At 47.7% G+C, this 26621-nt stretch overlaps 1 protein-coding gene across 4 annotated transcripts in view; it reads left to right on the forward strand.

Moving 5' to 3' along the window:
* The window catches only part of LOC139762727 (uncharacterized), a 664138-nt gene that overhangs the window by 309796 nt on the left and 327721 nt on the right, over nt 1-26621 (forward strand). The window contains exon 1 of one of the 4 annotated variants that reach the window (XM_071687763.1): nt 8640-10168. The exons of the other annotated variants lie outside the window; for them this stretch is intronic. Coding sequence (XP_071543864.1) covers nt 8640-10168 — 1529 coding nt within the window. Of the gene's footprint in view, nt 1-8639; nt 10169-26621 lie in introns of those variants that run through there. 4 annotated transcript variants of the gene reach the window in all.

Raw genomic sequence — 26621 nt, forward strand, 5'->3', positions numbered from 1 at the left:
ATAGCAGGCGCTAGTTAGGAAGGGAGTAAGATAACAAGTACATCATTGGAGGGAGGAAGGATAGCTGATTTAGGACTGGAGAGAAGAAATGATTAAGATAACCAGTATAGGATATCATGTGTGCAAGATAACAAACTCCTTAAATTCATCCTAAAGGAACGGTTGCACGACTGGATTTCCTTTAGGATTTTCTATTTTCTCTTTTTTACAATTTTTTGTAAAAGATTAAATTCTTTCGTCTTTGTCATCGTGTGATGATGTAAATTATTAGGTAGATTGGAATTGAGTTTATGTAATAGAAGTCTTTCATATTATCGCTATATTCACATGGTAACTGGAAGATATAAGTGGATGAAGCTATACCTGGCTATAGGTGAGACAGCTATATGAAGCTATATGTGTACAGGGAGAGAGAGAGAGAGAGAGAGAGAGAGAGAGAGAGAGAGAGAGAGAGAGAGAGAGAGAGAGAGAGAGAGTTGTGAGTTATAGCAGAGGAGATAAATATATGATAAGATGATACGTACAGCGAGAAGATGATTGTGATGAAACACCTGTCAATTGGACCAGCTTATTGAAAGACCCTGTTTGATTGGGCCGGCCTGAATGTAGCCCCCCTCCCCCCCTATTTAAGGCACTGTCGTGAGCGGTGAACGTCAGTGACAAGCAGTGATTGTCAAAATTTCACAGTCGACCAGCGCTCAAGTCTCCAGTGCTGAAAATCACCCAGATTGTACGTGAATAGAAGCTTTGTGTGTGTGTGTGTGTGTGTGTGTGTGTGTGTGTGTGTGTGTGAGATAAATAGATAGATAGATAGATAGATAGATAGAGAGAGAGAGAGAGAGAGAGAGAGAGAGAGAGAGAGAGAGAGAGAGAGAGAGAGAGAGAGAGAGGCCATCACTTCCCAGTGTGTATTTTTCCTTTGTGAATTTACGTATGACGTTTGAGTGAGTGCTTACATGGTCTTATATACCGTCATATTCCCGTCATATCCACATCATACTAGCGATATACTTGTGCCTTATATCCGCCTGTGTGGTATACCAATATATTTATGTTGTATATTTACGTTAGGTCACTGTTTGGATGATACATGTGTTTATTGAAACATTTCTCTATAATATAACGTGGGGATATGATGGTATAATTGAAGTATAGCTGTTCATTATACCTGTAGCACGAAATATATTCATCTTGAGCATATTTAAGCTTTCTGACATTTGATTAAAAGAAAGAGGTTTAAGTTGGGAGAAGTATAGATAGACAGACGGATAGACAGACAGATAAGTAGATAGATAGATTATCTACTTTTTGTGTGCACAGTAACTTGACTTTTAACTATGATGAAGACCTTTGTTGATCCTGTATTTTTCTTTTTTGTTTTTTTGAGGATAAACAGGTTTTTTGAGGTTATGATTTGGAGGTATAGTTCACGTGACGCCTCTCTGGGGTTTGGGAGGCTTAGAAACAAAATCACATTAAATACGTTCAAGAATAAAAGAGTTCGCTTTCGTGTATGCAAATTAGGTAAGCCTGGAGTCTCATTGAAGGTTTATGATATGCAGATTAACCCAGCTGGGTCCACAATGACAGAAATGTACTGTACAACTTTTTTCAAAAATGATTTTCTGTTGTTCACTTAAGAGTATAGTGAGTTTTATTATTGTTATTTGGTCTTAGTAAAGAACATTCTTTGCCTTTTAGAGAACTAGAGGTTTCTATAATGAACTGAGGCGGGTTTCTACTTAAAAAGTTGGCGATATATAAATAAGTTGTGTGTTGCGTTGGTTCATATTGCATCGTCTGTTGTGATGAGTTGTTCTATATTTCATCGTCTGTTGTGTTGTGGTGTTTGAAGTTTCATCGTCCATTGTGTTGCAGTCGTTTCACATTTCATCGTCTCTTGTGTTCCATTGTTTCATATTGTTTCACGTTATGCAGTGAGGCGCTCCCCCCCCCCTCCAGCCCCTGCAACATGAGGGCCGTCCATGTTGCATTGTGTTGCTGGGGGGCAACTCAATGTCTGGGTGTGAGGTACTGCGGCCCAGATTGTGTTGGCTGATTTATGTGTTGCAAGGGGTGGTATGTGGAGCACTGGGTCGCCCAGTGTTGTGGCTTGATATGAGAGAGAGAGAGAGAGAGAGAGAGAGAGAGAGAGAGAGAGAGAGAGAGAGAGAGAGAGAGAGAGAGAGAGAGAGAGAGTCTTAAAACACCTTCCACCTTTTGTTTGTGTTGCTACACATCTTTATGGCTATGGACTTTTTCTCTTTTTCTTTTCCGGCTTTCCCGGAACCACCTGTCGTGGAAGATGTGATATCTAAAACTGTATTTAGCGAGGCTGGAACTATGAAGGCGTGGCTCTGTGTCTGGTGGGCGTGGTCATAGCTGGCATGACGTCTACATGAACCAGTGTTCTGCTGGCTGGGTGGCGAACCGGTCATGTATTTGGGGTTCGGTGCTCTTGAAAAGGACGAGGGTTCGAACCCACGCTGAGAGGCTGGAGGAGGTGTGTGTGTGTGTGTGTGTGTGTGTGTGTGTGTGTGTGTGTGTGTGTGTGTGATGGTGGGAGAATGTAAGGCTTGCTACGTTAGTACGTGGGGAAAGTAAGTGGGGTTTTTTGTTGAGAATTTTGATTAGATTGAAAAAGTAATTTGATATATGTATTTTATATAATGTCCAGTAAAGTAGGTACAATGTTTAGATTGTGTTTAAGTTTACATATGTCTTGGGTTTACTTCATGTATACCACAAAGTATACCTTTACTGCAACTTCAGGTAATGGCGAGTATGTAAACTTAATCATCCTGCCTTCCATTTTCTATTATCAGGTGTTTAGATTAAAAGACTTTGCCTTAGGTTCGTAATTCACTGTTAATTTATATGAGAAACGCTCATATAGCACTGATGGTTAGAGTTGATGGGTTGATTGGTAATTGAAAAGCTATTCACTAGAGCAATTATCGGTGTGGAATAATTGAATTATAAGAGTTGACAAGCAAGGTATTACTTGATGACACATTGAATCAATTTGTATTTAAATGGAGAATTATTTGTTTGTGTTTGTTTGTTTGTCTGTGTGTGTGTGTGTGTGTGTGTGTGTGTGTGTGTGTGTGTGTGTTTTATTTGAGATTATACATTTGAATGATAGATGATGATAGTGTACTGTCATTTGTTCTCATTGTATTATACAGTTCACTACAGTTAAGAAAAAATACAAGAGATATATATTGGTTGTTTTTTGTTTGTTACTAATATATCTTAAGTCAATTTTTGCCATTTGTTTCCTCATTTTTGCCATTTGTTTCTTCATTTTCCAGTTTTTCATCGTTCCACACAGTCACTACAGGTAGACTAAATGTATACTCCAGGTAGATAGTCCAAGTTTGACTCGTGTTAATCCTCAGTTAGATACTGCAGGTAGACTACAGGTAGTCTCCTGGTAGATATTCCAGGTAGACAGGAGGTAAAGTCCAGGTAGATACAGTAAGTAAACTACATGTAAACTCTCGGTAGACTCAGGTAAGAGGTATCCCATCCGGAAGCAGGTAAAACAGGAAGGAAGTTGTCGAATTAATTACCTGTTGTTGATTACCTGCACTACTATGGCCTCTCTCTCTCTCTCTCTCTCTCTCTCTCTCTCTCTCTCTCTCTCTCTCTCTCTCTCTCTCTCTCTCTCTCTCTCTCTCTCTCCTGTAATCTGAGACGATAAGAGATCGGACATTTGAGTCTGGAAATCTCGGTATCCGTTACTGAACTTCCGCCCTTAAAGGAACACCACCTCCCCCCGGGGTATAAAAGTGCTATACGCCTAAACGGCTCATATTGTGTATGGTCATAAGGGCGGTTTTACGTGTTTTGCTCAAGTTAGTCTTGGATATTAGCAGTAGTTTACCAAATGGCGTCCTAGCTTCGTCTCTTCGATGTATATCAATTGACTGTTATATTTCTCTCTTGTGTCTCCCCCGATGATGTGATTATTACACGAAAGTGCACTTGGGAACTTTTCGTGTTTCATTTTCCCCGTGGACTCATAGGAATATATATATATATATATATATATATATATATATATATATATATAGAGAGAGAGAGAGAGAGAGAGAGAGAGAGAGATAGATAGATAGATAGATAGATAGATAGATAGATAGATAAACACAATAGTTCAGTGGCAGTTCGATAGATGAGATAGATACTTGAGGTTAACAAATGCAGCAGAAGGTATTGGATTACATGAGATCCTATCCTCCCTCTGGTGGGCCCCCCCCCCCCCCCCCCCCCCCCCCCCACGACCGGTCGGCCCCGACCTGCAATATAGAAGCTATAGACACATGTGTATCACACTGGACCCGCCTCTACCACACGAGATGTATATTATATACACCGATGGTTATAATAAGAGGTAGGGGGGGAGGGAAGTGGTACTGATTATATTCGATTATACAACGTCGTTAAGTGCATATAATTCCCCACTATTGTTATAGACGGTATAAAGCATCGCTCTATACGATTATACTTGAATTATACCATTCTCTGGATAGGATAATTAGGCGTGCTAATTATAGAGATTATTCCTTACATATATTTCTAAAAGTTTTGGCAATCATTGTAGATAATTATAGTACTTTTTGATAATTGTATGATAATTATACAAACACACAGCTGGTTCTATTGTGGTTCTGTAAGTTGGAACCATCTTTGTGGTACAGGACTGAGGTACAGAAATATTCCATCATGTTTTGTAAAGTTCAGAAACTGGTTAAATCTGTGGGAACATCTCTCTTTGTGGGCGACAGAGGATTAGATGGAGTTATCTATAGTTATATCCGGTATCTATATCAACCTGGGATGGGTATCTGAGATACTGTGTGTGTGTGTGTGTGTGTGTGTGTGTGTGTGTGTTTGTGTGCGTGTGTGTGTGTGTTGTCTAGTACCATGTCTTGGATGATGTGGTTCAAAACTGTAGCCTTTAGAGTTCATTACTCATTTTATTTTCATATGTTTCGTATCATTTTATTATCTGATTATATATAGTAATAGTAGTAGTAGTAGTAGTAGTAGTAGTAGTAGTAGTAGTAGTAGAAGGCTTGCTCTAAGTGTGTAAGTATAAGTACCATCTAAACACGGACCTGAAATCTAAGGTGATACTTGGCCATCTTGTTTTGACGGAGGGTCCGTCCGTCTGTGTGGAGGTCTGCGTCAGGTGTGGCGGTGGACGGAGGGTCCGTCCGTCTGTGTGGAGGTCTGCGTCAGGTGTGGCGGTGGACGAAGGGTCCGTCCGTCTGTGTGGAGGTCTGCGTCAGGTGTGGCGGTGGACGGAGGGTCCGTCCGTCTGTGTGGAGCTCTGCGTCAGGTGTGGCGGTGGACGAAGGGTCCGTCCGTCTGTGTGGAGGTCTGCGTCAGGTGTGGCGCTGGACGGGTAGCAATTACTGGGGGCGTCGCTGGGGTCACACTCGACCAGGAAGGTCACCCTCGACCCGATAAGAAAGAGGAGGAGGACACTGTCGAACTGGTTCGTCCAGAGCGATGCCAGCTACGTCTAGGGAGGATCTTCCAGAGCTGTGCAACCCTATTCAAGTTTCTTTAATGACTGTACGACCAACGCTTGTCCCTGTGCTTGTGCGTATGTCAAGATGGCCGCGTCGGATCCTCGAACGCCCTGACGCTGGTGAAATATGTGGTAATAATGCGCTCGAGGATTCCCTCAGAGAACGATGCAATCTGCAACGCGAAGCATTGTGGGACGGAGAACGTTGAGACGAAGCAACAGCTGCTCTGGTCACCCGTGTGTTCTGTGTCCGAGTGTGTGGTCCAGATTTTGGAATATTTAATGCCACATTCTGTGTCTTCCTGACGGGTCACTACCTCAGGCGTGTCCCCAGTCGTGATGAGGTGGTCTTAGAGGGCGTAATTGTAGGGCAGGACTGGGTTGAGGAGGGTCTTTCAGGTGGACAGAGACCCTGTGTTGAGGGAGTCTTATATGAGTATCAGGCAACTGTTTTGTGGAGGGAGGGACGGGCGGGCGGGGAACCCTGTGTTCCTGCAAGGTAGTGTTGTGGTGTCCACGCCGGTGAGACCCTGGTACTGTGACGCACGTGTACAACCCCCACGGTCATCGCCTGCGTCAGGAGGAATCTGTACGACGCGGACGGACCTCTGTCGGATGAGGAAGGACCTGGTCGACAACGGTGGTCCTCCTGTCGTACGGGAGCTTACGAACAGTCGAACTGTAGTGTTGTGGGGGAAGGGGGGGACCTCAAGCACCTGATCATTATCCCCTCGCCTTCACCTCCGTCAGGGGGCTCCTACGCCATGACTCACCTGTGCCGGGGAGCTGGTGTGTGTGTGTGTGTGTGTGTGTTGCTCTTGTTACAGCGACGGAGAGCAACGCTCAGGAGAAACAGCCGGCTTCTTGGACTGCTGTGACTTGCGATTGTACGTCCTTTTGAAGAGGATCTCTTGTGCGTCGTGCCATTCTTTGTCTGAGGAAAGATGGTCGAAAAGAAACCTTGCGTGTTCGTACTCCTTAAAAATCGTCTCCTGTGTTGTGAATGTGATCCATTTTCATGAGGAGTGACGGGTGGTCGGCGGGAGTAGCGTGGATCGTGAGTGTCTGGACTTATATATAGATGATTCAGTGTCGATGAAACGTGGTGGTTCGTGGTGAAACGAAGAGTCATGATGAAACTCACGTCTGCTTCGAAACGAGGTGGGTTCAGGGCCGAGGACGTCCCTAGTGATGACGAGGTTCATGACCTGGGGTCAAGTGGGGTCAAGGTCAGGGAGAGACCCTGTAGTGTGGTCAAGTGCCACTCCCTTCCCTCCCTCCTGGATAACGAAGGACCCAGCAACCGCCCCTGTGGGACCCCGGACGTCTGTTCGGACACGCCCACGGGGGGCAGGTGTCAGGGGGCGTACTTCATCCCTGGTGGGGCGGCGACCTTCAAGCCTTCAGACCTGTGCAGCAACAACCAGGGCGTCCAGCAGGAGCGATCCCTCACATCCTTACCCTCCTTCCTGGGCCACAGCACTGAGAAACTTGCTTCTCACTGGAATCCTAGGGAAGGGAATGTCCCACCTAGTATGCCGGAGGAAGCTAGGATAATGGGATGTCGTCCCAACAGTGGGATGTATATGAACGCCATACAAACGCCACACAACAGGAGTGTGGATAATATAGACATTGTGGTCACCTACGTCAGCAGCTTCGAGGATTACATGGCCCAGTGTTTGAGACAGACGCTTGAAGGAGACGGGAATGTGTGCGACAGCCAGTCCCAGAGTAGCGTCTCACACAGACAGACGTCCGCCCCCGGAATGAAGAAGAAGAGACCCCCAGTACCTCCGAAACCCCAGAAGAAAAGAAATCGGCAAGTGGGGCCATTTACGGATAAAGAGATAAGCCATGAGGTGTGTGGCGATCTAGTGGCGGGAAGTAGCCAGCCTTGCGGACCCCAGGCGCGCCAGGCGGCAAGAAAGACGCCAGTATGTGAGAAGGACCAGCGTAGGATCCCGCAGGATACTGGCCGACGCGTCTCTCCTCCCTCACCGGATGTAGAGCAGGAACTGGTGATTCCCCCGAGCAGCGACCCCAGCCTGGTGATCCTGAAGAAGAGGGCCTTTTGTACACAGGGCACCACTACCACTGCTGGTGCCTCCAGTCACCAGAACCCCCAGCTACCAGTCACCAGCCACGTCCTACCACCTCCACCACCACTAGTCACCACCCACACCACACCAGCAGTCACCACCCACACCACACCTCCACCAGTCACCACCCACACCACACCACCACCACCACCTGTCACCAGTTACAACCCACCACCACTCACCAAATGCACCACAACACCAGTCACCAACCTCACCCCATCACCAGTCACCAACCACACATCACAACCTGCACCACTCACCAGCCACTGCTCATCTCCACCAGTTTCCAACCACACACCACCACAATCACCAGTCACCAGCCAGGCCACATCTCCACCACCAGTCACCATTACCACCACACAACCACCACCAATAGTAACCACCCACATCACATGTCCACAAGTCAACAACCACACCCCATCTTCACCAGCCATCAGCCACAGTCCTTCACCAGCACCACTGCTGATCACCAACCACACCACATCACCACTCACCAGCTACACCACGCCCCCTCCACAGTCAGTCACCAACCACACACATCCATCAGTCACCCACCCCACCACACAACCACAACCACCACCAGTCACCACCTACACCACATTAGTCACCAGCTACATACAACCACCGCCACCAGCCACCACCACCACAATATCTCCACCAGTCACCACCACCACCACCACAATATCTCCACCAGTCACCACCACCACCACAATATCTCCACCAGTCACCAACCGCACCCCAGCACCAATCACCAACCACAACCCAGCACCAATCATCTACCACACCACATTTCCACCTGTCATCAACCACACAACATCTCTACTAGTTATCAGCCACCCACAACCATAAGTACCATCAGTTACCAACCACACCACACCACCACTACCACCGCTAGTCACCAACCACATCACACCAATAGTCACCAACCTCACACCATCACCACCACCAAAGACCAGCTCCACCACACCACCACAGCCAATCACCACAGTCATACCATGAGTACCACCACTCGCCTACCACACCACGTCACCACCACTACCAGTCACCAACGCCACCACACCACCATGGCTAACCACCATCCTCATACCACCACCACAACCAGTCACCAACCACACCACACCTCCACCAGTCACCAGCATCCCCCTCATACAAGCAACACAACCAGTCACCACCCACACCACACCTCCACCAGTCACCAGCATCTCCCACATCCCAGGGTGCCCCACCTCACACCACCTCAGTGCTCAACCCCATCAACTTTAGAAAATGACATCGGGATCAGTGGATCACCTCAGTCTGGGCGAGATGACGGGGGCAGTAACAGTCGACCGTTGCCGCTCACCGGTGCTCAAAACCTCGGGAACACCAGTTCGCATCCCCCTGCTGCAGATCTAGGAGGACCTGGGGAGGATGAAGCGTCCCCAAGTACCTCGGAGTCAAGTCTTAGATGTTACGCATCTTGCGGCGACGACCACGTCCCCCCTCGTGGTCGTAGGACGTCGGCAGGATCCGACGAACACGTCCCCCCTCGTGGTCGTAGGACGTCGGCAGGATCCGACGACCACGTCCCCCCTCGTGGTCGTAGGACGTCGGCAGGATCCGACGAACACGTCCCCCTTCGTGGTCGTAGGACGTCGGCAGGATCCGACGACCCTGGGTCTGGATCCTGCGACGGGACTGGGGGTCGTGAGGACGTGAGTGGTGAGGTGGCATCCCTCGGGGAAAGTCCTGTCGAAAAATGCTCACAGGACCAGCCAGTCACGCTTGAACACCCTCGCGCCCACCTCCTCCCACCACCGCAGTCGCAACCACCACCGGACGCAGCGCCTCCCGTGCGGTCTGCAAGCGCCGCAGACCTCAGACCTAGCGATCTGTGGGGAGGAGACCGATGTGCGACGCGGTCTCCCATACCTCACCCCTCCGTCAGTGACACCTCACCTCATTATCCCGGTAAAGCCCACGTTCGAGACGAAGGGCCGACGAAGGTAACTCGTTCGGACGACCAAGGGCTCGAACCATCGGGCTTGGGTAAGAGGAGGACGAAGATAGTGTCCTTAAGCAATGAAAACGTCAACGCCCTTCCATCAGGCAGAGATCTGCTGTCGAAGAAGGCCTTCGGAATTTCCCTCAGTGACTTGGCGCTCGATAAAGCCATATTCCCTCTGGGACGGCGACAGTCCCAGGCAACTATTGCCAGTTCCAGCAGCGACGAATCCCAGTACGGCTTCGCTAACTGGTCTCTGGGATCGAACGATTCCGCCGGGACCAACAGGGACGCCCAGGCTCGTAAAATGGGACTATCTGGGATCATCACAACTCCTAAACTGTCTCGAAGACCTCTTGGATCGACCCAGAAGAGCAACTCATCGAAGGAAAGCCTCGCCGAGACACCGGGACCCTGGAAGCCCACCAGACTCCATCGGCCGCTCCTGCCCATCACGGTGCCCAGGATCAAGAAGGGGACCCGAAGGTTGTCCTTCAGGATGTCGGATGCTTCCCAGGAGGAGAGTAACCACGAAGACAGGTCAGATACGTCCTCACTTGTATGTATGTAGCTGTAGGACTCTTTTCCAGGGGAACCTTTCTCGCGATGCCATCGTCAGAAAACTTTATCTGGGCCAAAACCTTTTTCTAGGCCAGAGAACTTCTTCCAGGCTTCCAGGCCGGAGAACTTCTTCCAGGCTTCCAGGCCGGAGAACTTCTTCCAGGCTTCCAAGCCAGAGAACTTCTTCCAGGCTTTCAGGTCAGAGAACTTCTTCCAGGCTTCCAGGCCAGAGAACTTCTTCCAGGCTTCCAGGCCAGAGAACTTCTTCCAGGCTTCCAGGCCAGAGAACTTCTTCCAGGCTTCCAGGTCAAAGAACTTTTCCTAAGTCAAAACATTTCTTTTTCCAGGCCAAAATGTCTCAACTCATAATCATAAGTGTATCAAAGTCAGAAATTCATTTCCAAACGACGTGTGTCCAGTTGCTTAAGAAATGTGCCGAAACAATTTCGTTGATTTACGAAAGTCAGCGACAAGTGGTTTAAAGCAGTAGGTGTCCAGAGGTTCATCAACCGCTACATTTGATCTTGAGTTCCTCACATCATCAGCTGCTGCCGTCGCAAGCTACCTCGAAAAGACCCATTGCTTCGAAGGTGTTGGAATTTCTTTGTATTTAGAAGAAATCGTTTTCGTTTGATGTGAGAGGTCGACGTAGTAGGCCAAGTGGAAAATGATTTGAGTGTATGGATGTTGATGTGTGACCCATGTTTGCTCCAGGTCTTCAGTGTACGTGAAATGAGAGGAAGGAAACTGAGTGGTTTCTGATAATTTTGAAGTTTTTCATTGTTCTATGAACGTATTTTAGATTGTAAGGTCAAGTACTTTTGTAAAAACTTTTAAAAGATTGTGAATTTTGAGGGTTAGAAAGGAGAACTTAGGTTGAATACACCTGACTGCTCCTCGCTGGTTAGAACGGAGTCAGTTGTATGTAATACTGGCAATGTGCATCAGGAAGGAGGGCGATCACATGTGTACATTGGTAATGTTTGGGTCCAGCTAGACTCGCGTGGGAAGATGCATTTGCATTATTATTCAAGACGTCAGATCTAATGGAGAGCGTCTGGTACATGACAGACTATCTTTGTGATTTGGTAAACCCGCCATGAAGAATCACCATCGTATAACTTGTTTATAAGTGATAGAATTAGAGTGTGTGTGTGTGTGTGTGTGTGTGTGTGTGAGTGCCAGTGGGTCTCGGTGTTCGCTGCTGTGAACGTAAGGTTCCCGGATGAGACATCAGGATTTTCGGGATGGGAAATGTGGATTTCTTGAATGAGAAAGCCGGATTTCTCTGGATGGGGAACGTGAAGGATTATTAGATACCAAATCCGGATTTTATGGAGCCAGTCGGATGGTGGGGTTGTAGTGGAGATGTCTGCCGGTGTGGTGTGAGATGCACTGAGTGCTTGCTTTCCTCAAGCATCTGGTTTATTGGTTTATTATACTAGGGTCATAGTGTTGGTACGAGTTCTACCCACACTGTCTTGGGGGTTCAATTCGGGCTGGGGTTCAGTCCTGGGGATGGTTAGTGTTCAATGTAATTTTATGAGTTAATATACGCCTTCGATTTTGTCTCGGGAATATAATTAACATCATTATATATCACGTGTTCCAATTGGGTAATTGAGGGTCTCTCTCTCTCTCTCTCTCTCTCTCTCTCTCTCTCTCTCTCTCTCTCTCTCTCTCTCTCTCTCTCTCTCTCTCTCTCTCTCTCTCTCTCTCTCTCTTTCTCTCTCTCTCTCTCTCTCTCTCTCAGTCAGGTGGTGGACGACGCTGGTGTACAGATACCCACACAGGTCGACGGTGGGTGGATTGGTGGATGACCTTCCACATGTCCCCTCCACTAGACGACACGTGGGGGGGGGGAGGCACAGGTCCCCACACACCGTCCCTCCAGCTGGATATGGGTGACAGTGGACCATCGTGTGGTAGACTGGGTATGGTAGAGTATGGTAGACTGGGTATGGTAGAGTATGGTAGACTGGGTATGGTAGAGTATGGTAGACTGGGTATGGTAGAGTATGGTAGACTGGGTATGGTAGAGTATGGCAGATTGGGTATGGTAGAGTATGGTAGAGTGAGCCAGCCTTGCGACTTGACTGTGGCAGACCCTGGTTGTGGCAGACCCTGGCTGTGGCAGACCCTGGCTGTGGCAGACCCTGGCTGTGGCAGACCCTGGCTGTGGAGGATTTCATACGAACTCTGGATAATCATACATCGTTCACCTCAAACCCACATTATTCGACCCCAATTTTCCATCATATCCATAGGTCGTACGGTCGTTGCTCAAGGGTCGTACCGTCGTTGCTCAAGGGTCGTACCGTCGTTGCTCAAGGGTCGTACCGTCGTTGCTCAAGGGTCGTACCGTCGTGCTCAAGGGTCGTACCGTCGTTGCTCAAGGGTCATACCGTCGTTGCTCAAGGATCGTACCGTCGTTGCTCAAGGATCGTAACGTCGTTGCTCAAGGGTCGTACCGTCGTTGCTCAAGGATCGTACCGTCGTTGCTCAAGGGTCGTACCGTCGTGCTCAAGGATCGTACCGTCGTTGCTCAATGGTCGTACCGTCGTGCTCAAGGATCGTACCGTCGTTGCTCAAGGGTCGTACCGTCGTTGCTCAAGGATCGTACCGTCGTTGCTCAAGGATCGTACCGTCGTTGCTCAAGGATCGTACAGTCGTTGCTCAATGGTCGTGCCGTCGTGCTCAAAGATCGTACCGTCGTGTTCAAGGATCGTACCGTCGTTGCTCAAGGATCGTACCGTCGTTGCTCAAGGGTCGTACGGTCGTTGCTCACGGGTCGTATCGTCGTGCTGAAGGGTCGTACCGTCGTTGCTTAAGGATCGTACCGTCGTGCTCAAAGATCGTACCGTCGTTGCTCAAGGATCGTACCGTCGTTGCTCAAGGATCGTACCGTCGTTGCTCAAGGATCGTACCGTCGTTGCTCAAGGGTCGTACCCAAACGTTCAGATGGACAAATAACCAGTTCAGTGAGAGACAAAGTGTAGGTAATACACTTAAGTCATGAGTGTGAGTTACCAGTAATGTGAGTTACCAGTGGCCCACATCGGTCTGTGTCACGGACGGACACACACACACACACGCCTCCCAGACCACACATCAGGAAGCTTCAGTTGAATTTGTCTTGTGGAAGTCAACAGATGTCTCCCACGCCACAAAATGTTTAAAGTTCGTGATAAAGTAAATCATAAACAGTAACTTCACTAAAAAAAAAATGTCTATATGGCTTTTTCGTTAGCATCGCGCCTGGGTTTTGTGAGCCAGAGATGTTTGAGAGAGCTAACTCAAAAATATGTATAGATGTGCTCAGAATTTCACAAGGTATCGAGTGGGCAGGTGGTACAGTTTTAGCTTGTAGACTTGTACGTGATGACGTCCGCTTGTAAACGCCAGATACAAGTGTTCCAGCAGTTCATACATTCATCCATGACAAGCAGAGACCGGATGTGTGCCAATAAAACCATTGTTCTTGTATAACTGGCGTCGTCGCGTTGAAGCAGGACTTGTGTATGTAGAGAAGATTCAACTTAACGTTGAATATTAGATGATTCTACATGATTCATGCATGTTTGAATGAATCAAGTGTCTCTCGTGACTCGTAATGGTGTTGAATGACCCATTGCTGTGTGCTTACGACGTGATAACAAGTTTTCCTTCTCTTGTGTTCCTGATATTCACACACACACACACACACACACACACACACACACACACACACACACACACACACACACACACCTGCTTGCCTGAAGCTTGTAATTACAGGTGGGAGGCTGACCTGATGCGGGTGCTCGCTTGTGGCACCACCAGCAGGAGGAGGAGGAGCCTCTTGCTCTATGTTCCTGACGCCTTCAGCTTCGATGGCGACTCTCTTTTGTTTTTGAAGATAGATAGTCTATGTTTACCCCATCTATCGAGTACTTTTTATGCCAGTTTAACGTCCAAAAGGGACGTGATGAACGGCTGGGTTGCCTTTGAGCTTCCATACCTGGGCCGGGGGGCTCGAACGCTGGCGGGGTCTCTCGTGGATCACCACTACCGAAGACGCAGCGACGTGGCCTCGCCTCCCAGGGCCTCGTTCTCAGAGAACAAAGGTGATGACTGGGTAGGTTTTCACAGTGTGAACTTCGCTGTGATATGATGACGGACACGTTGTGTTCTGGGAGATGGCAGCAGGACAAGGGATTGTGGGCAAGGTTGCCCGCTTTCCCGTGAGTAGAGTTAGTCTTGTCTACGTTAATGATAATTGTTGTACCTGTCAACGGTACGATGTAGGAAGTGACAGGTGTTGTTAAGGAGTAGATGTAGATGATGCTACTACGAGACCACACGTAGATCTACTCTCATAAATCTACAATTGTCTCTTCCATTGTAGCATATGTTACTCATTGTAGCATATGTTACTCATTGTAGCATATGTTACTCATTGTAGCATATGTTACTCATTGTAGCATATGTTACTCATTGAACTTTCTCAGATACAGTGCATTTTGACGCGAATCTACAGTGGACTGTAGATGCCTCAGAGATGTACTACATGACTGGCTACAGAGGTCTTGTAGTACATGACTGGCTACAGAGGTCTTGAACTACATGACCGGCTACAGAGGTGCTGTAGTACATGACTGGCTACAGAGGTGCTGTAGTACATGACTGGCTACATAGGTCTTGTACTACATGACCGGCTACAGAGGTGCTGTAGTACATGACCGGCTACAGAGGTGCTGTAGTACATGACCGGCTACAGAGGTGCTGTAGTACATGACCGGCTACAGAGGTGCTGTACTACATGACTGGCTACATAGATGTTGTAGTACATGTTCTACAAGATTAGCCACATAGTGTACACCAATCCCTCACACTTCCGGTTGTATGTTGAATTCCCACTCTGGTGCTTCCCGAGGTCAGTAATTCAACTAGGAATTTCTCACTGTTCGTGGTGTCTTAATGCATCCGGGGGACATAGTGACCCCCCCACACGGCCCCCCCACACGCGATAAAAGGCCCCAGGGGTAGAAGAAGACCCCCCTCCCTAGTGAAGATATTAGATTATAAAAGGCTTTTGAGGAAATGGCCTTGTCAGCCAGCTATTGTGTGTAGGTGGGAACAGAGGTTTTACGACGAGAGAGAAATGGTGAAATATTGTTGCTGTAATTTGTATTAATTACGATGATAATTACAGTCATAATGGTATTATAAGTCATCTGATGTAGATGAATTTCATTAAGGTTGATAATAGTAGAAACAATAATAGTAATTAATACGGTATTATTATTATTGTTATTATTATTATTATTATTATTATTATTATTATTATTATTATTATTATTATTATGATTAAAAAACATCTCTTGGGGCAAGGTTATGGTCGATTCTCTCTCTCTCTCTCTCTCTCTCTCTCTCTCTCTCTCTCTCTCTCTCTCTCTCTTTCTCTCTCTCTCGTGTGTTGCTTTTTATCATATTTGATACCACTACCTCCAAACCCACCCCCTTCCCCCCCCCCTCCCACCTGCTCTTCCTCCCGCCTCCAAGATCCCTTCCTCCTCCCCCCCCTCCCCCTCAATCCCCCCACCCCACCTCTAAGAACCCCCCCCCACACTCGAGCCCTCCACCTTCAAGACACCTAAACACGACCTCCTCCTCCTCCTCCGTCCCTCCTCCCTTCCCCTCCTTCCCACCTCAGGCCAGTCGTACGTCCCACGACCACTCACTCACTCACTCCTGCTGGAGTTTGTCTCCGTCGTTCACATCTTGGTCCGCTGAGCATCGTCCAACACACACACACACACACACACACACACACACACACACACACATACGTTCACTCTACGTGTTGAGGGAGTGTTGTATATCCGCTGGACAGATAAGTTAATACGTTCGGGAAGAGATAGTACCAGGGAGTGTGGAGGTCACCCTCCAGGGAGTGTGGAGGTCACCCTCCAGGGAGTGTGGAGGTCACCCTCCAGGGAGTGTGGAGGTTACCCTCCAGGGGGTGTGGAGGTCTCCCTCCAGGGAGTGTGGAGATCACCCTCCAGGGAGTGTGGAGGTCACCCTCCAGGGAGCGTGGAGGTCACCCTCCAGGGAGTGTGGAGATCACCCTCCAGGGAGCGTGGAGGTCACCCTCCAGGGAGTGTGGAGGTCACCCTCCAGGGAGTGTGAAGGTCACCCTCCAGGGAGTGTGGAGGTCACCCTCCAGGGAGCGTGGAGGTCACCCTCCAGGGAGTGTGGAGATCACCCTCCAGGGAGCGTGGAGGTCACCCTCCAGGGAGTGTGGAGGTCACCCTCCAGGGAGTGTGGAGATCACCCTCCAGGGAGCGTGGAGGTCACCCTCCAGGGAGCGTGGAGGTCACCCTCCAGGGAGAATCATAAGGGAGACAGAGTGTTTACCTGCGAATATTAGAATCACAATCAGGTATATGGAGACTATAATATTCATCAAGCGATTCATATCTCACATAATAAGGCCAAGATTGGAATATACTTCTCAAATTGGGTCAACGATCTGAAGCACATAGAGATGGTAGAGAAGATGCAGAGGAGGTCAGTAAAGATAATACCAGAATTAAGAGAGTTGAGTCACACAGTGAGAGGTTAGAGGCCACAGATTTGTCCATCATGGAAGAGAGAAGAGTCAGGAGTGAGTTGATAAGGAACTTTAAGCTTTTCGGATTGATGATGTAAACAGTAAACAGTCCTTCGAAAGGTGTGCGTTGGTTGGAGCAAACAGTTGACATGACGTGTTTGCACAAGACGTGAGGAAGTACTTATGTTGTTTACAAGTGTGGGATGAACTAGAAGAGAATGACTGAGCCCATGGTTGATGTAGACACCATACAGGAGTTTTGAAATGTTTATGTGATTATAGAGAATGTTCGAGAGATGATGGGACCCCACGAGTGTAGAACTCCCTCCCCCCCCTTCCCCCCATTTACAGTACAAAGAGGTAATTACTCTCTCTCTCTCTCTCTCTCTCTCTCTCTCTCTCTCTCTCTCTCTCTCTCTCTCTCTCTCTCTCTCTCTCTCTCAGAGCAAGCAGTTTCTCACTCACATATGACCATTTCTCATCCAGTCAAGCGGTAAAATCAACACCTTACAAATCATTTCTCTCTCGCCTAGCCATTAGCCAGTCCACCTTGACCCCTGTCATCTATCCCCGGCCCAGTATGGTATGTCGTAGTGGTCTATCCTGCTCGAACCACAAGTGGTCTATCCTAGACGTTCCAGAATTGACTTATGGTCTGTACAGAACCATCTGGAGCTGGTCTCTTCATCTATCCATGATACGTTTCAGTCTATCCCTGTCAATCTTGATTCACTCGCACTCTATTCCTCTCTATCCACCTTTCGTCAAATATGTTATATTTGGCTGTAATTTCTCCTATCCCATCCGCCGATGCTCTAACCCGCCTTAACTATCCCTCGACTATCACAGGCCTATCCTCACCTACCTATCCTTGGTCTGACATCCAGGTGTACACTCTCTCTCTCTCTCTCTCTCTCTCTCTCTCTCTCTCTCTCTCTCTCTCTCTCTCGTTGCTAATGGTAGAGGTCCAGTGTACCTGCTGGGCAAACAGCTCCTTGTTTGCCCAACAAGCAGCTCCTTGTTTGATAGGAAAACAAGTAATTGTTTGCTTGGTATAAAAAAAGAAATTTTTGTAGGACAAATAAGGAATTGTTTTCTGGACAAACCAGAAATTGTTTTTTGAACTAACAAGGAATTGTTTGCATCAAACAAAGATTTGTTTACTGAGCAAACAAAGGATTATGTAATGGACAAGCAAGGATTCTATTTTGCTTGACAATCAAGGAATTTATAATCTTTGTTGTATTTTCTGTGAATAGATAGATGGTCGTGGATAGACAACGATAGTCGATAGTTAGAAGGATATATAGATAGATGGGAGATAGGAAGATGGGTGCTAGATAAATGGGGTTAAATGGGTAGGTAATGGGGTTTAGTGGGGCAACGTAGTCATGAGGTAGTGTGTGTGTGTGTGTGTGTGTGTGTGTGTGTGTGTCTGTCTGTCTGTCTGTCTGTCTGTCTGTCTGTCTGCTTGTCTGTATCTATTGCAGTAATGCGTTTCGCTCAAACAGTTCTGTTTCCCTCTCCCGTTGCGCCTCCTCTATTACCTTCAAAGTCATGATTATCAATAAATCAGTTATAGGATATCAGTTATATCATTACATACAGGGAAGAGTGGTGGTAGAGTCGTCCGTTATCTCACACATGGTGTTGTGTGGTATGCTGTGTGTTGTGTGGTATGCTGCTATATCTGTGTGTTGTGTGGTATGCTGTGTGTTGTGTGGTATGCTGTTATATCTGTGTGTTGTGTGGTATGCTGTGTGTTGTGTGGTATGCTGTTATATCTGTGTGTTGTGTGGTATGCTGTGTGTTGTGTGGTATGCTGTGTGTGGTGTGGTATGCTGTGTGTTGTGTGGTATGCTGTGTGTGGTGTGGTATGCTGTGTGTTGTGTGGTATGCTGTGTGTGGTGTGGTATGCTGTGTGTTGTGTGGTATGCTGTGTGTTGTTTGGTATGCTGTGTGTGGTGTGGTATGCTGTGTGTGGTGTGGTATGCTGTGTGTTGTGTGGTATGCTGTGTGTTGTGTGGTATGCTGTGTGTGGTGTGGTATGCTGTGTGTTGTGTGGTATGCTGTGTGTTGTGTGGTATGCTGTGTGTGGTGTGGTATGCTGTGTGTGGTGTGGTATGCTGTGTGTTGTGTGGTATGCTGTGTGTTGTTTGGTATGCTGTGTGTGGTGTGGTATGCTGTGTGTGGTGTGGTATGCTGTGTGTTGTGTGGTATGCTGTGTGTTGTGTGGTATGCTGTGTGTGGTGTGGTATGCTGTGTGTTGTGTGGTATGCTGTGTGTTGTGTGGTGTGCTGTGTGTGGTGTGGTATGCTGTGTGTTGTGTGGTATGCTGTGTGTTGTGTGGTATGCTGTGTGTTGTGTGGTATGCTGTGTGTGGTGTGGTATGCTGTGTGTTGTGTGGTGTGAGGGGGCTGTCACACACTGCTGTACTGGGTGCTATGGGATGGTGGTTTACATTGACCTTTGACCTGACCCTTAGTCGTTAAGGGTCGGATCAAAGGCAAAGGCCATCGTGCCTTCGTTCTCAAGGGTCGTACCTTCGTGCTCAAGGGTCGTACCGTTATGCTCAAGGGTCGTACCGTCGTGCTCAAGGGTCGTACCGTTATGCTCAAGGGTCGTACCGTCGTGCTCAAGGGTCGTACCGTCGTGCTCAAGGGTCGTATCGTCGTGCTCAAGTATCGTACCGTCGTGCTCAAGGGTCATACCGTCGTGCTCAAGGGTCGTACCGTCGTGTGCTCAAGGGTCGTACCGTCGTGCTCAAGGGTCGTACCGTCGTGCTCAGGGAGAAGATGAGACAGAGAACCAAGCAGTTATCACGTGCAGACACCACACTAACCTTGACCACAAACTTCACTGCTTGATATACATGCTTGTGACTGTCAGGAAGAGGCACGCAGTTGATAGACGAATATCTATCAGTCAGTCTATCTATCTATTTATCTGTCTATCTGTTTCTAATAATGACTTATGGTATAACTTGTATTATAATATATAACAATGGATTTCAGTCTAGTCTGATATATATATATATATATATATATATATATATATATATATATATATATATATATATATATATATATATATATATATATATATATATCACTTCACTGCTTTACTAATAACGATATATTTTCTGCTTGTCATTGTCCAATTTCCTGAAATTGGTGTTCGTAAATTGGTAAACTCAAGACATAATATATATGAAGTATTCAATTTCCTGTGTGATATTGTAATACATTCTTCAAAATCTGTGTAGATTTATCTTGTTTACCTAGTGAGAGGTTTACAGGCCTTAGTATACCCATTGGTTTACCGATGGTCGCTGGTGAGTTTACCCGCTCGTGTGAACCTAGTTTACCTAAGCACGGTTGTGTTGATGTAAACTCAGTGATTGTGAGGTAAGGCTGTGTTGTGAGAGGATGATGGTAACACTTGTGAGTATGTGAGAGCCCCTAGTGAGGCTTGGTGCTTCCCTGTGAGTATATGAGAGTCTTTGTGAGGCTTCGAGGCTACTTGTGTGTATATGAGATTCTTTTGATAGACTTGGCGCTTTCTTGTGAGTATATGGGAAGTCCCTGTGAGGCTTGGTGCCTCATTGTGAGTAATGTGAGATCCCTGGAGGTTCGATGCATCTTTGTGAGTATATGGGAAGTCCCTGTGAGGCTTGGTGCCTCATTGTGAGTCATGTGAGATCCCTGGAGGTTCGATGCATCCTTGTGAGTATATGGGAAGTCCCTGTGAGGCTTGGTACCTCATTGTGAATAATGTGAGATCCCTGGAGGTTCGATGCATCCTTGTGAGTATATGGGAAGTCCCTGTGAGGCTTGGTACCTCATTGTGAGTAATGTGAGGCTTGGTACCTCATTGTGAGTAATGTGAGGCTTGGTACCTCATTGTGAGTAATGTGAGGCTTGGTACCTCATTGTGAGTAATGTGAGGCTTGGTACCTCATTGTGAGTAATGTGAGATCCCTGGAGGTTCGATGCATCCTTGTGAGTATATGGGAAGTCCCTGTGAGGCTTGGTACCTCATTGTGAGTAATGTGAGGCTTGGTACCTCATTGTGAGTAATGTGAGGCTTGGTACCTCATTGTGAGTAATGTGAGATCCCTGGAGGTTCGATGCATCCTTGTGAGTATATGGGAAGTCCCTGTGAGGCTTGGTGCCTCATTGTGAGTAATGTGAGGCTTGGTACCTCATTGTGAGTAATGTGAGATCGCTGGAGGTTCGATGCATCCTTGTGAGTATATGGGAAGTCCCTGTGAGGCTTGGTGCCTCATTGTGAGTAATGTGAGGCTTGGTACCTCATTGTGAGTAATGTGAGATCCCTGGAGGTTCGATGCATCCTTGTGAGTATATGGGAAGTCCCTGTGAGGCTTGGTGCCTCATTGTGAGTAATGTGAGGCTTGGTACCTCATTGTGAGTAATGTGAGGCTTGGTACCTCATTGTGAGTAATGTGAGATCGCTGGAGGTTCGATGCATGCTTGTGAGTATATGGGAACTCCCTGTGAGTATTGGTACCTCATTGTGAGTACTGTGAGATCCCTGGAGGTTCGATGCATCCTTGTGAGTATATGGGAAGTCCCTGTGAGGCTTGGTACCTCATTGTGAGTAATGTGAGATCCCTGGAGGTTCGATGCATCTTTGTGAGTATATGGGAAGTCCCTGTAAGGCTTGGTGCCTCATTGTGAGTCATATAAGATCCCTGGAGGTTCGATGCATGCTTGTGAGTATATGGGAACTACCTGTGAGTATTGGTACCTCATTGTGAGTAATGTGAGATCCCTGGAGGTTCGATGCATCTTTGTGAGTATATGGGAAGTCCCTGTGAGGCTTGGTGCCTCATTGTGAGTCATGTAAGATCCCTGGAGGTTCGATGCATGCTTGTGAGTATATGGGAACTCCCTGTGACTATTGGTACCTCATTGTGAGTCATGTGAGATCCCTGGAGGTTCGATGCATCCTTGTGAGTATATGGGAAGTCCCTGTGAGGCTTGACGCATGTGTGTGATCATATGAGGGGTCCTTGTGAGGTTTGCACCTCCTTTGTGAGCATGTGTGAGGTCTTTGTGAGACGTGAAGCTTACGGTTAGGTCTGGTGTTGTGGGCGGACGTGTGTTGAGCCAGGGCACGCCTCGCAACACTGTGTTCCTTGTGTTCTGTGTCCCTCTCTCTCTCTGGGACCTGTAAACACCCCCCACCCCCCCAGAGAATTACCCTCCCCTCTTCCTTCTGCAGCCAGCCTCCCCAGATACACCCCCAGGGAGAGATAGAGAGGGAGGTCAGGGAGTGGGGAGGGAGGGAGGGAGGGAGTGGGGAGGGAGGGAGGTGGGGAGTGGGGAGGGAGGGAGGGAGTGGGGAGGGAGGGAGGGAGGTGGGGAGATATATTAGGGAGGTGTTGAAGATGGTTGCAAGGTGGCGACTGTGGCTGCTGGATGTGAATGGGGTTCGAATCCCGTTGCTCGGTGTTGTAGACCTGTTTTCATCAGTACCATGGCTGTCGTCTCCACCACTGGTGGAGGGAGTGGTGGAGATGGTGGCGGTGTGGTGGTGGTGGGTGAGTCTCCAGCTTGCCCACAGTTGGGTGGAGATGTGAGATTCAGGTAACCATGTGGGAGAGGAGGGAGGAGAGTGGTTGACGCGGAGGGAGAGTGTGGGAGAGGGAGAGGGAGTATGCTGGTCTTGTTGGAGAGAGAGAGAGAGAGAGAGAGAGAGAGACAGAGAGAGAGAGAGGTTCAACCAGTGACCAAGGTTCAGCTTACCTCAGTAAATCTAATTAAATATAACTAGTAAAGATACACCGATTACGTAGCCCCCTTCTGCTCCCCTCCCACCATCACCACCTCCTCCTACATGAACCTTCCAGAGAACCACTCACATACATCAAGGAAAACTTACACACACACACACACACACACACACACACACACACACACACACACACACACACACACATACACACACACACACACACACACACACACACACACACACACACACACTTCAGCCTTCTCTTCCATTTCAGTCTTGTTTCATCATCTGTTCCATCATCTATTCCATCAACTATTCCATCATCTGTTCTATCATATATTCCATCATCTGTTCCATCATCTGTTCCATCATCTGTTCCATCATCTGTTCCACTTTTCCTCATTTTGAATCACCCTCAGTAGAATGACCGAGCCTTTCCTATCCCTCTCCCAGTGTTCTGGGAGAGCTTACGCGCTCTCACTGTAGTCTGGGAGAGGCCCATGCCACTCACAGTGGTCCGGGAGAGCCTCCACTGCTCTCACAGTGGGCAGGGAGAGCCTCCACTGCTCTCACAGTGGGCAGGGAGAGCCTCCACTGCTCTCACAGTGGGCAGGGAGAGCCTTCACTGCTCTCACAGTGGTCAGGGAGAGCCTTCACTGCTCTCACAGTGGTCAGGGAGAGCCTCCACTGCTCTCACAGTGGTCAGGGAGAGCCTCCACTGCTCTCACAGTGGTCCGTGAGAGCCTCCACTGCTCTCACAGTGGTCAGGGAGAGCCTCCACTGCTCTCACAGTGGGCAGGGAGAGTTTTAGAGCTCTTTCGGTGGTCTGGGAGAGTTCCATCGCTCTCCCAGCGTTCCAGGAGATCTCCATCACTCTCACATTAGCCCGGGAGAACCCCAACACTCTCACAATAGTGTGGGAGAGCTCAACCACTCATACAATGGCCCGGGAGAGCTCCAGTCCTCTCACAATGGTCGAAAGAGAACACAGAAGAGTCGAGGTTGTAAACCATCTTTATTCAGCTAACAAACTTGATATTATTCTCTGTTGACTCAAGATCCAGTGTCATTGCCCTTTCTTGGAAGAACCACCCGACTTCTACTGTATTATTTTGGACTGTGTCGGTTGTATTCTGTTGTATGAGATGTATCCTCTGCTGTATGAACTGTATGATCCTTCCCTCTGGAGGATTTTAGGGATAGATAGTAACAGGTCTTTCTTTGAGGTAGTCAAACACAGAGACGTTCTGGGCAAGGGAGAGATAAAGGGTAAGGGAGATAAGGGTAGGGAAGAGAAGGGTAAGGGAGATAAGGGTAGGGAAGAGAAGGGTAAGGGAGATAAGGGTAGGGAAGAGAAGGGTAAGGAAGATAAGGGTAGGGAAGAGAAGGGTAAGGGAGATAAGGGTAGGGAAGAGAAGGGTAAGGGAGATAAGGGTAGGGAAGAGAAGGGTAAGGGAGATAAGGGTAGGGAAGAGAAGGGTAAGGGAGATAAGGGTAGGGAAGAGAAGGGTAAGGGAGATAAGGGTAGGGAAGAGAAGGGTAAGGGAGATAAGGGTAGGGAAGAGAAGGGTAAGGGAGATAAGGGTAGGGAAGAGAAGGGTAAGGGAGATAAGGGTAGGGAAGAGAAGGGTAAGGGAGATAAGGGTAGGGAAGAGAAGGGTAAGGGAGATAAGGGTAGGGAAGAGAAGGGTAAGGGAGATAAGGGTAGGGAAGAGAAGGGTAAGGGAGATAAGGGTAGGGAAGAGAAGGGTAAGGGAGATAAGGGTAGGGAAGAGAAGGGTAAGGGAGATAAGGGTAGGGAAGAGAAGGGTAAGGGAGATAAGGGTAGGGAAGAGAAGGGTAAGGGAGATAAGGGTAGGGAAGAGAAGGGCAAGGGAGATAAGGGTAGGGAAGAGAAGGGTAAGGGAGATAAGGGTAGGGAAGAGAAGGGTAAGGGAGATAAGGGTAGGGAAGAGAAGGGTAAGGGAGATAAGGGTAGGGAAGAGAAGGGTAAGGGAGATAAGGGTAGGGAAGAGAAGGGTAAGGGAGATAAGGGTAGGGAAGAGAAGGGTAAGGGAGATAGGGGGAAAGGGAGAAGAAGTCGTTCAACAGAAGGACAGGTTTAGATCTGAAGAGGTCAAAGTTCAGGTGACCCATTAGAGGAACGCCACTGGAGGGTCGACCTTCCCTTTCTTAAGGGAGACTTAGGGAGAAGGAAGAAGGGCTCCCTCGTCCACTCAGTGCATCCGAATTGCTTTATGGTCGATCATTTCACCTTTCTTATTGCCGAAAGTCGACCTTATCGCCTCTTCTTTATAGTGATCGAGCAATGTGAAGCCAAAGCTTTTGACATTATCTTGACCCGAGGTTGCATACCCCGTCGTTGAGCAGGTCATTTGTATGTTCGTCTCTTGTTAAGACGGAGGGGAGGGGGGGGGAGGGGGGGGGGGGTAAACCTGACATATTGATATATTGCCCTTGTGTTACGTCCCTGGTGTTGTGTTGCGTTCATCTTGATCGCTGTGTTGCATAAGGCTTGGGTAATACAGTATTACAGTGGTGTCTGCCTTGTGTCCGGGGTTGTGTGAGATAGATGTATACCTCTGAATATGCTGATAGATGGGTGTATGACCGGAGTATGTCTATTCCTGGCTAGAGCCAAGCATATCGCATATCGCTCTCTCGTATATTCCATTGTTTATCGTTTCTGTGTCATTTCTTATCGGTGTAAATGTGAACACCTTTGACCGATATGATGGGGCATCTTCTGTCATATTTTCCAGTGGGAATATATCACATATCTTGTGTTGTATAGTATACGATATACTCTGGGTATGGTTTGTGGTTGTCTTGCTGTAGCCAAGGTTCGAGTGGTGTGTGTGTGTGTTGACTGGGGATTTCGATGGTCAACCTCTCTCTCTCTCTCTCTCTCTCTCTCTCTCTCTCTCTCTCTCTCTCTCTCTCTCTCTCTCTCTCTCTCTCTCTCTCTCTCTCTCTCTCTCACACACACCACACACAATACACCCAGTTTAACCACACGTCCAGTAACCAGTTTACTCAGCCACAACTCTGCCTTGTGTCATCACACTGACGTAAGCGACTTGGGAGTTTTAAATGTCTGTATTTGAGAATGATTGGTTTACACGCCCGCCGTAAGTGGGTCTGTTTTAATGGATGCTGAAGCGTCATGTGTTGGCTGGCTGGGCAAGCTGAGGGTATACATGTAGAGGGGGGGAGGGGGTTGATGTATACATACTCGTCTGTTTGTTTGTGTTTGTTTAAATGACTGGAAAAGGTGTGTGTGTGTGTGTGTGTGTGTGTGTGTGTGTGTGTGTGTGTGTGTGTGTGTGTGTGTGTGTGTGTGTTTGTGCATTATATACGTTGTATGAATCATTGATGAATCAGACATTCACATGTAAGGATCATTTTTCATGATATTTACGTGGGACTCCCAGACATTAATGTGGGTGTTTTTATCTGTGGTATAACTGCTTACTGACCCGGGTTATGACGTAGTTCTTGCCAGTGTTGGAAATGGTTTAGATTCCCTTGTTATTATGAGTTAACAACCTGCAGGTATGGTCCTTGTTATGAGTTAACAACCTGCAGGTATGGTCCTTGTTATGAGTTAACAACCTGCAGGTATGGTCCTTGTTATGAGTTAACAACCTGCAGGTATGGTCCTTGTTATGAGTTAACAACCTGCAGGTATGGTCCTTGTTATGAGTTAACAACCTGCAGGTATGGTCCTTGTGAGCCAGGGTTGATAGTTAGTGAGATGCTAACCTGGTCACGTCTGAACTTGGAATTATGTGTAATTGATCGTAGACACAGGTAATTTGGTAATTAGCAGAAGACCTACGTGTGGAAGAAGGTCAGTAATTATGATCATTCTTTCTATTAGTCTCTTGTGTTTCTGATATTTTTTACGTCATGGAACATGTATGATTTATGTACGATTTCTTAGAGGTGTTCTGTATTGTAGGTGTATCTTTCTCGTGTTCCAGGTGTATTTCTGGAGGTGTTGTGTGTTCCAGGTGTATTTCTGGAGGTGTTGTGTGTTCCAGGTGTATTTCTGGAGGTGCTGTGTGTTCCAGG

This window comes from Panulirus ornatus, chromosome 44 (assembly GCF_036320965.1).
Source record: "Panulirus ornatus isolate Po-2019 chromosome 44, ASM3632096v1, whole genome shotgun sequence".
NCBI lineage: Eukaryota > Metazoa > Arthropoda > Malacostraca > Decapoda > Palinuridae > Panulirus > Panulirus ornatus.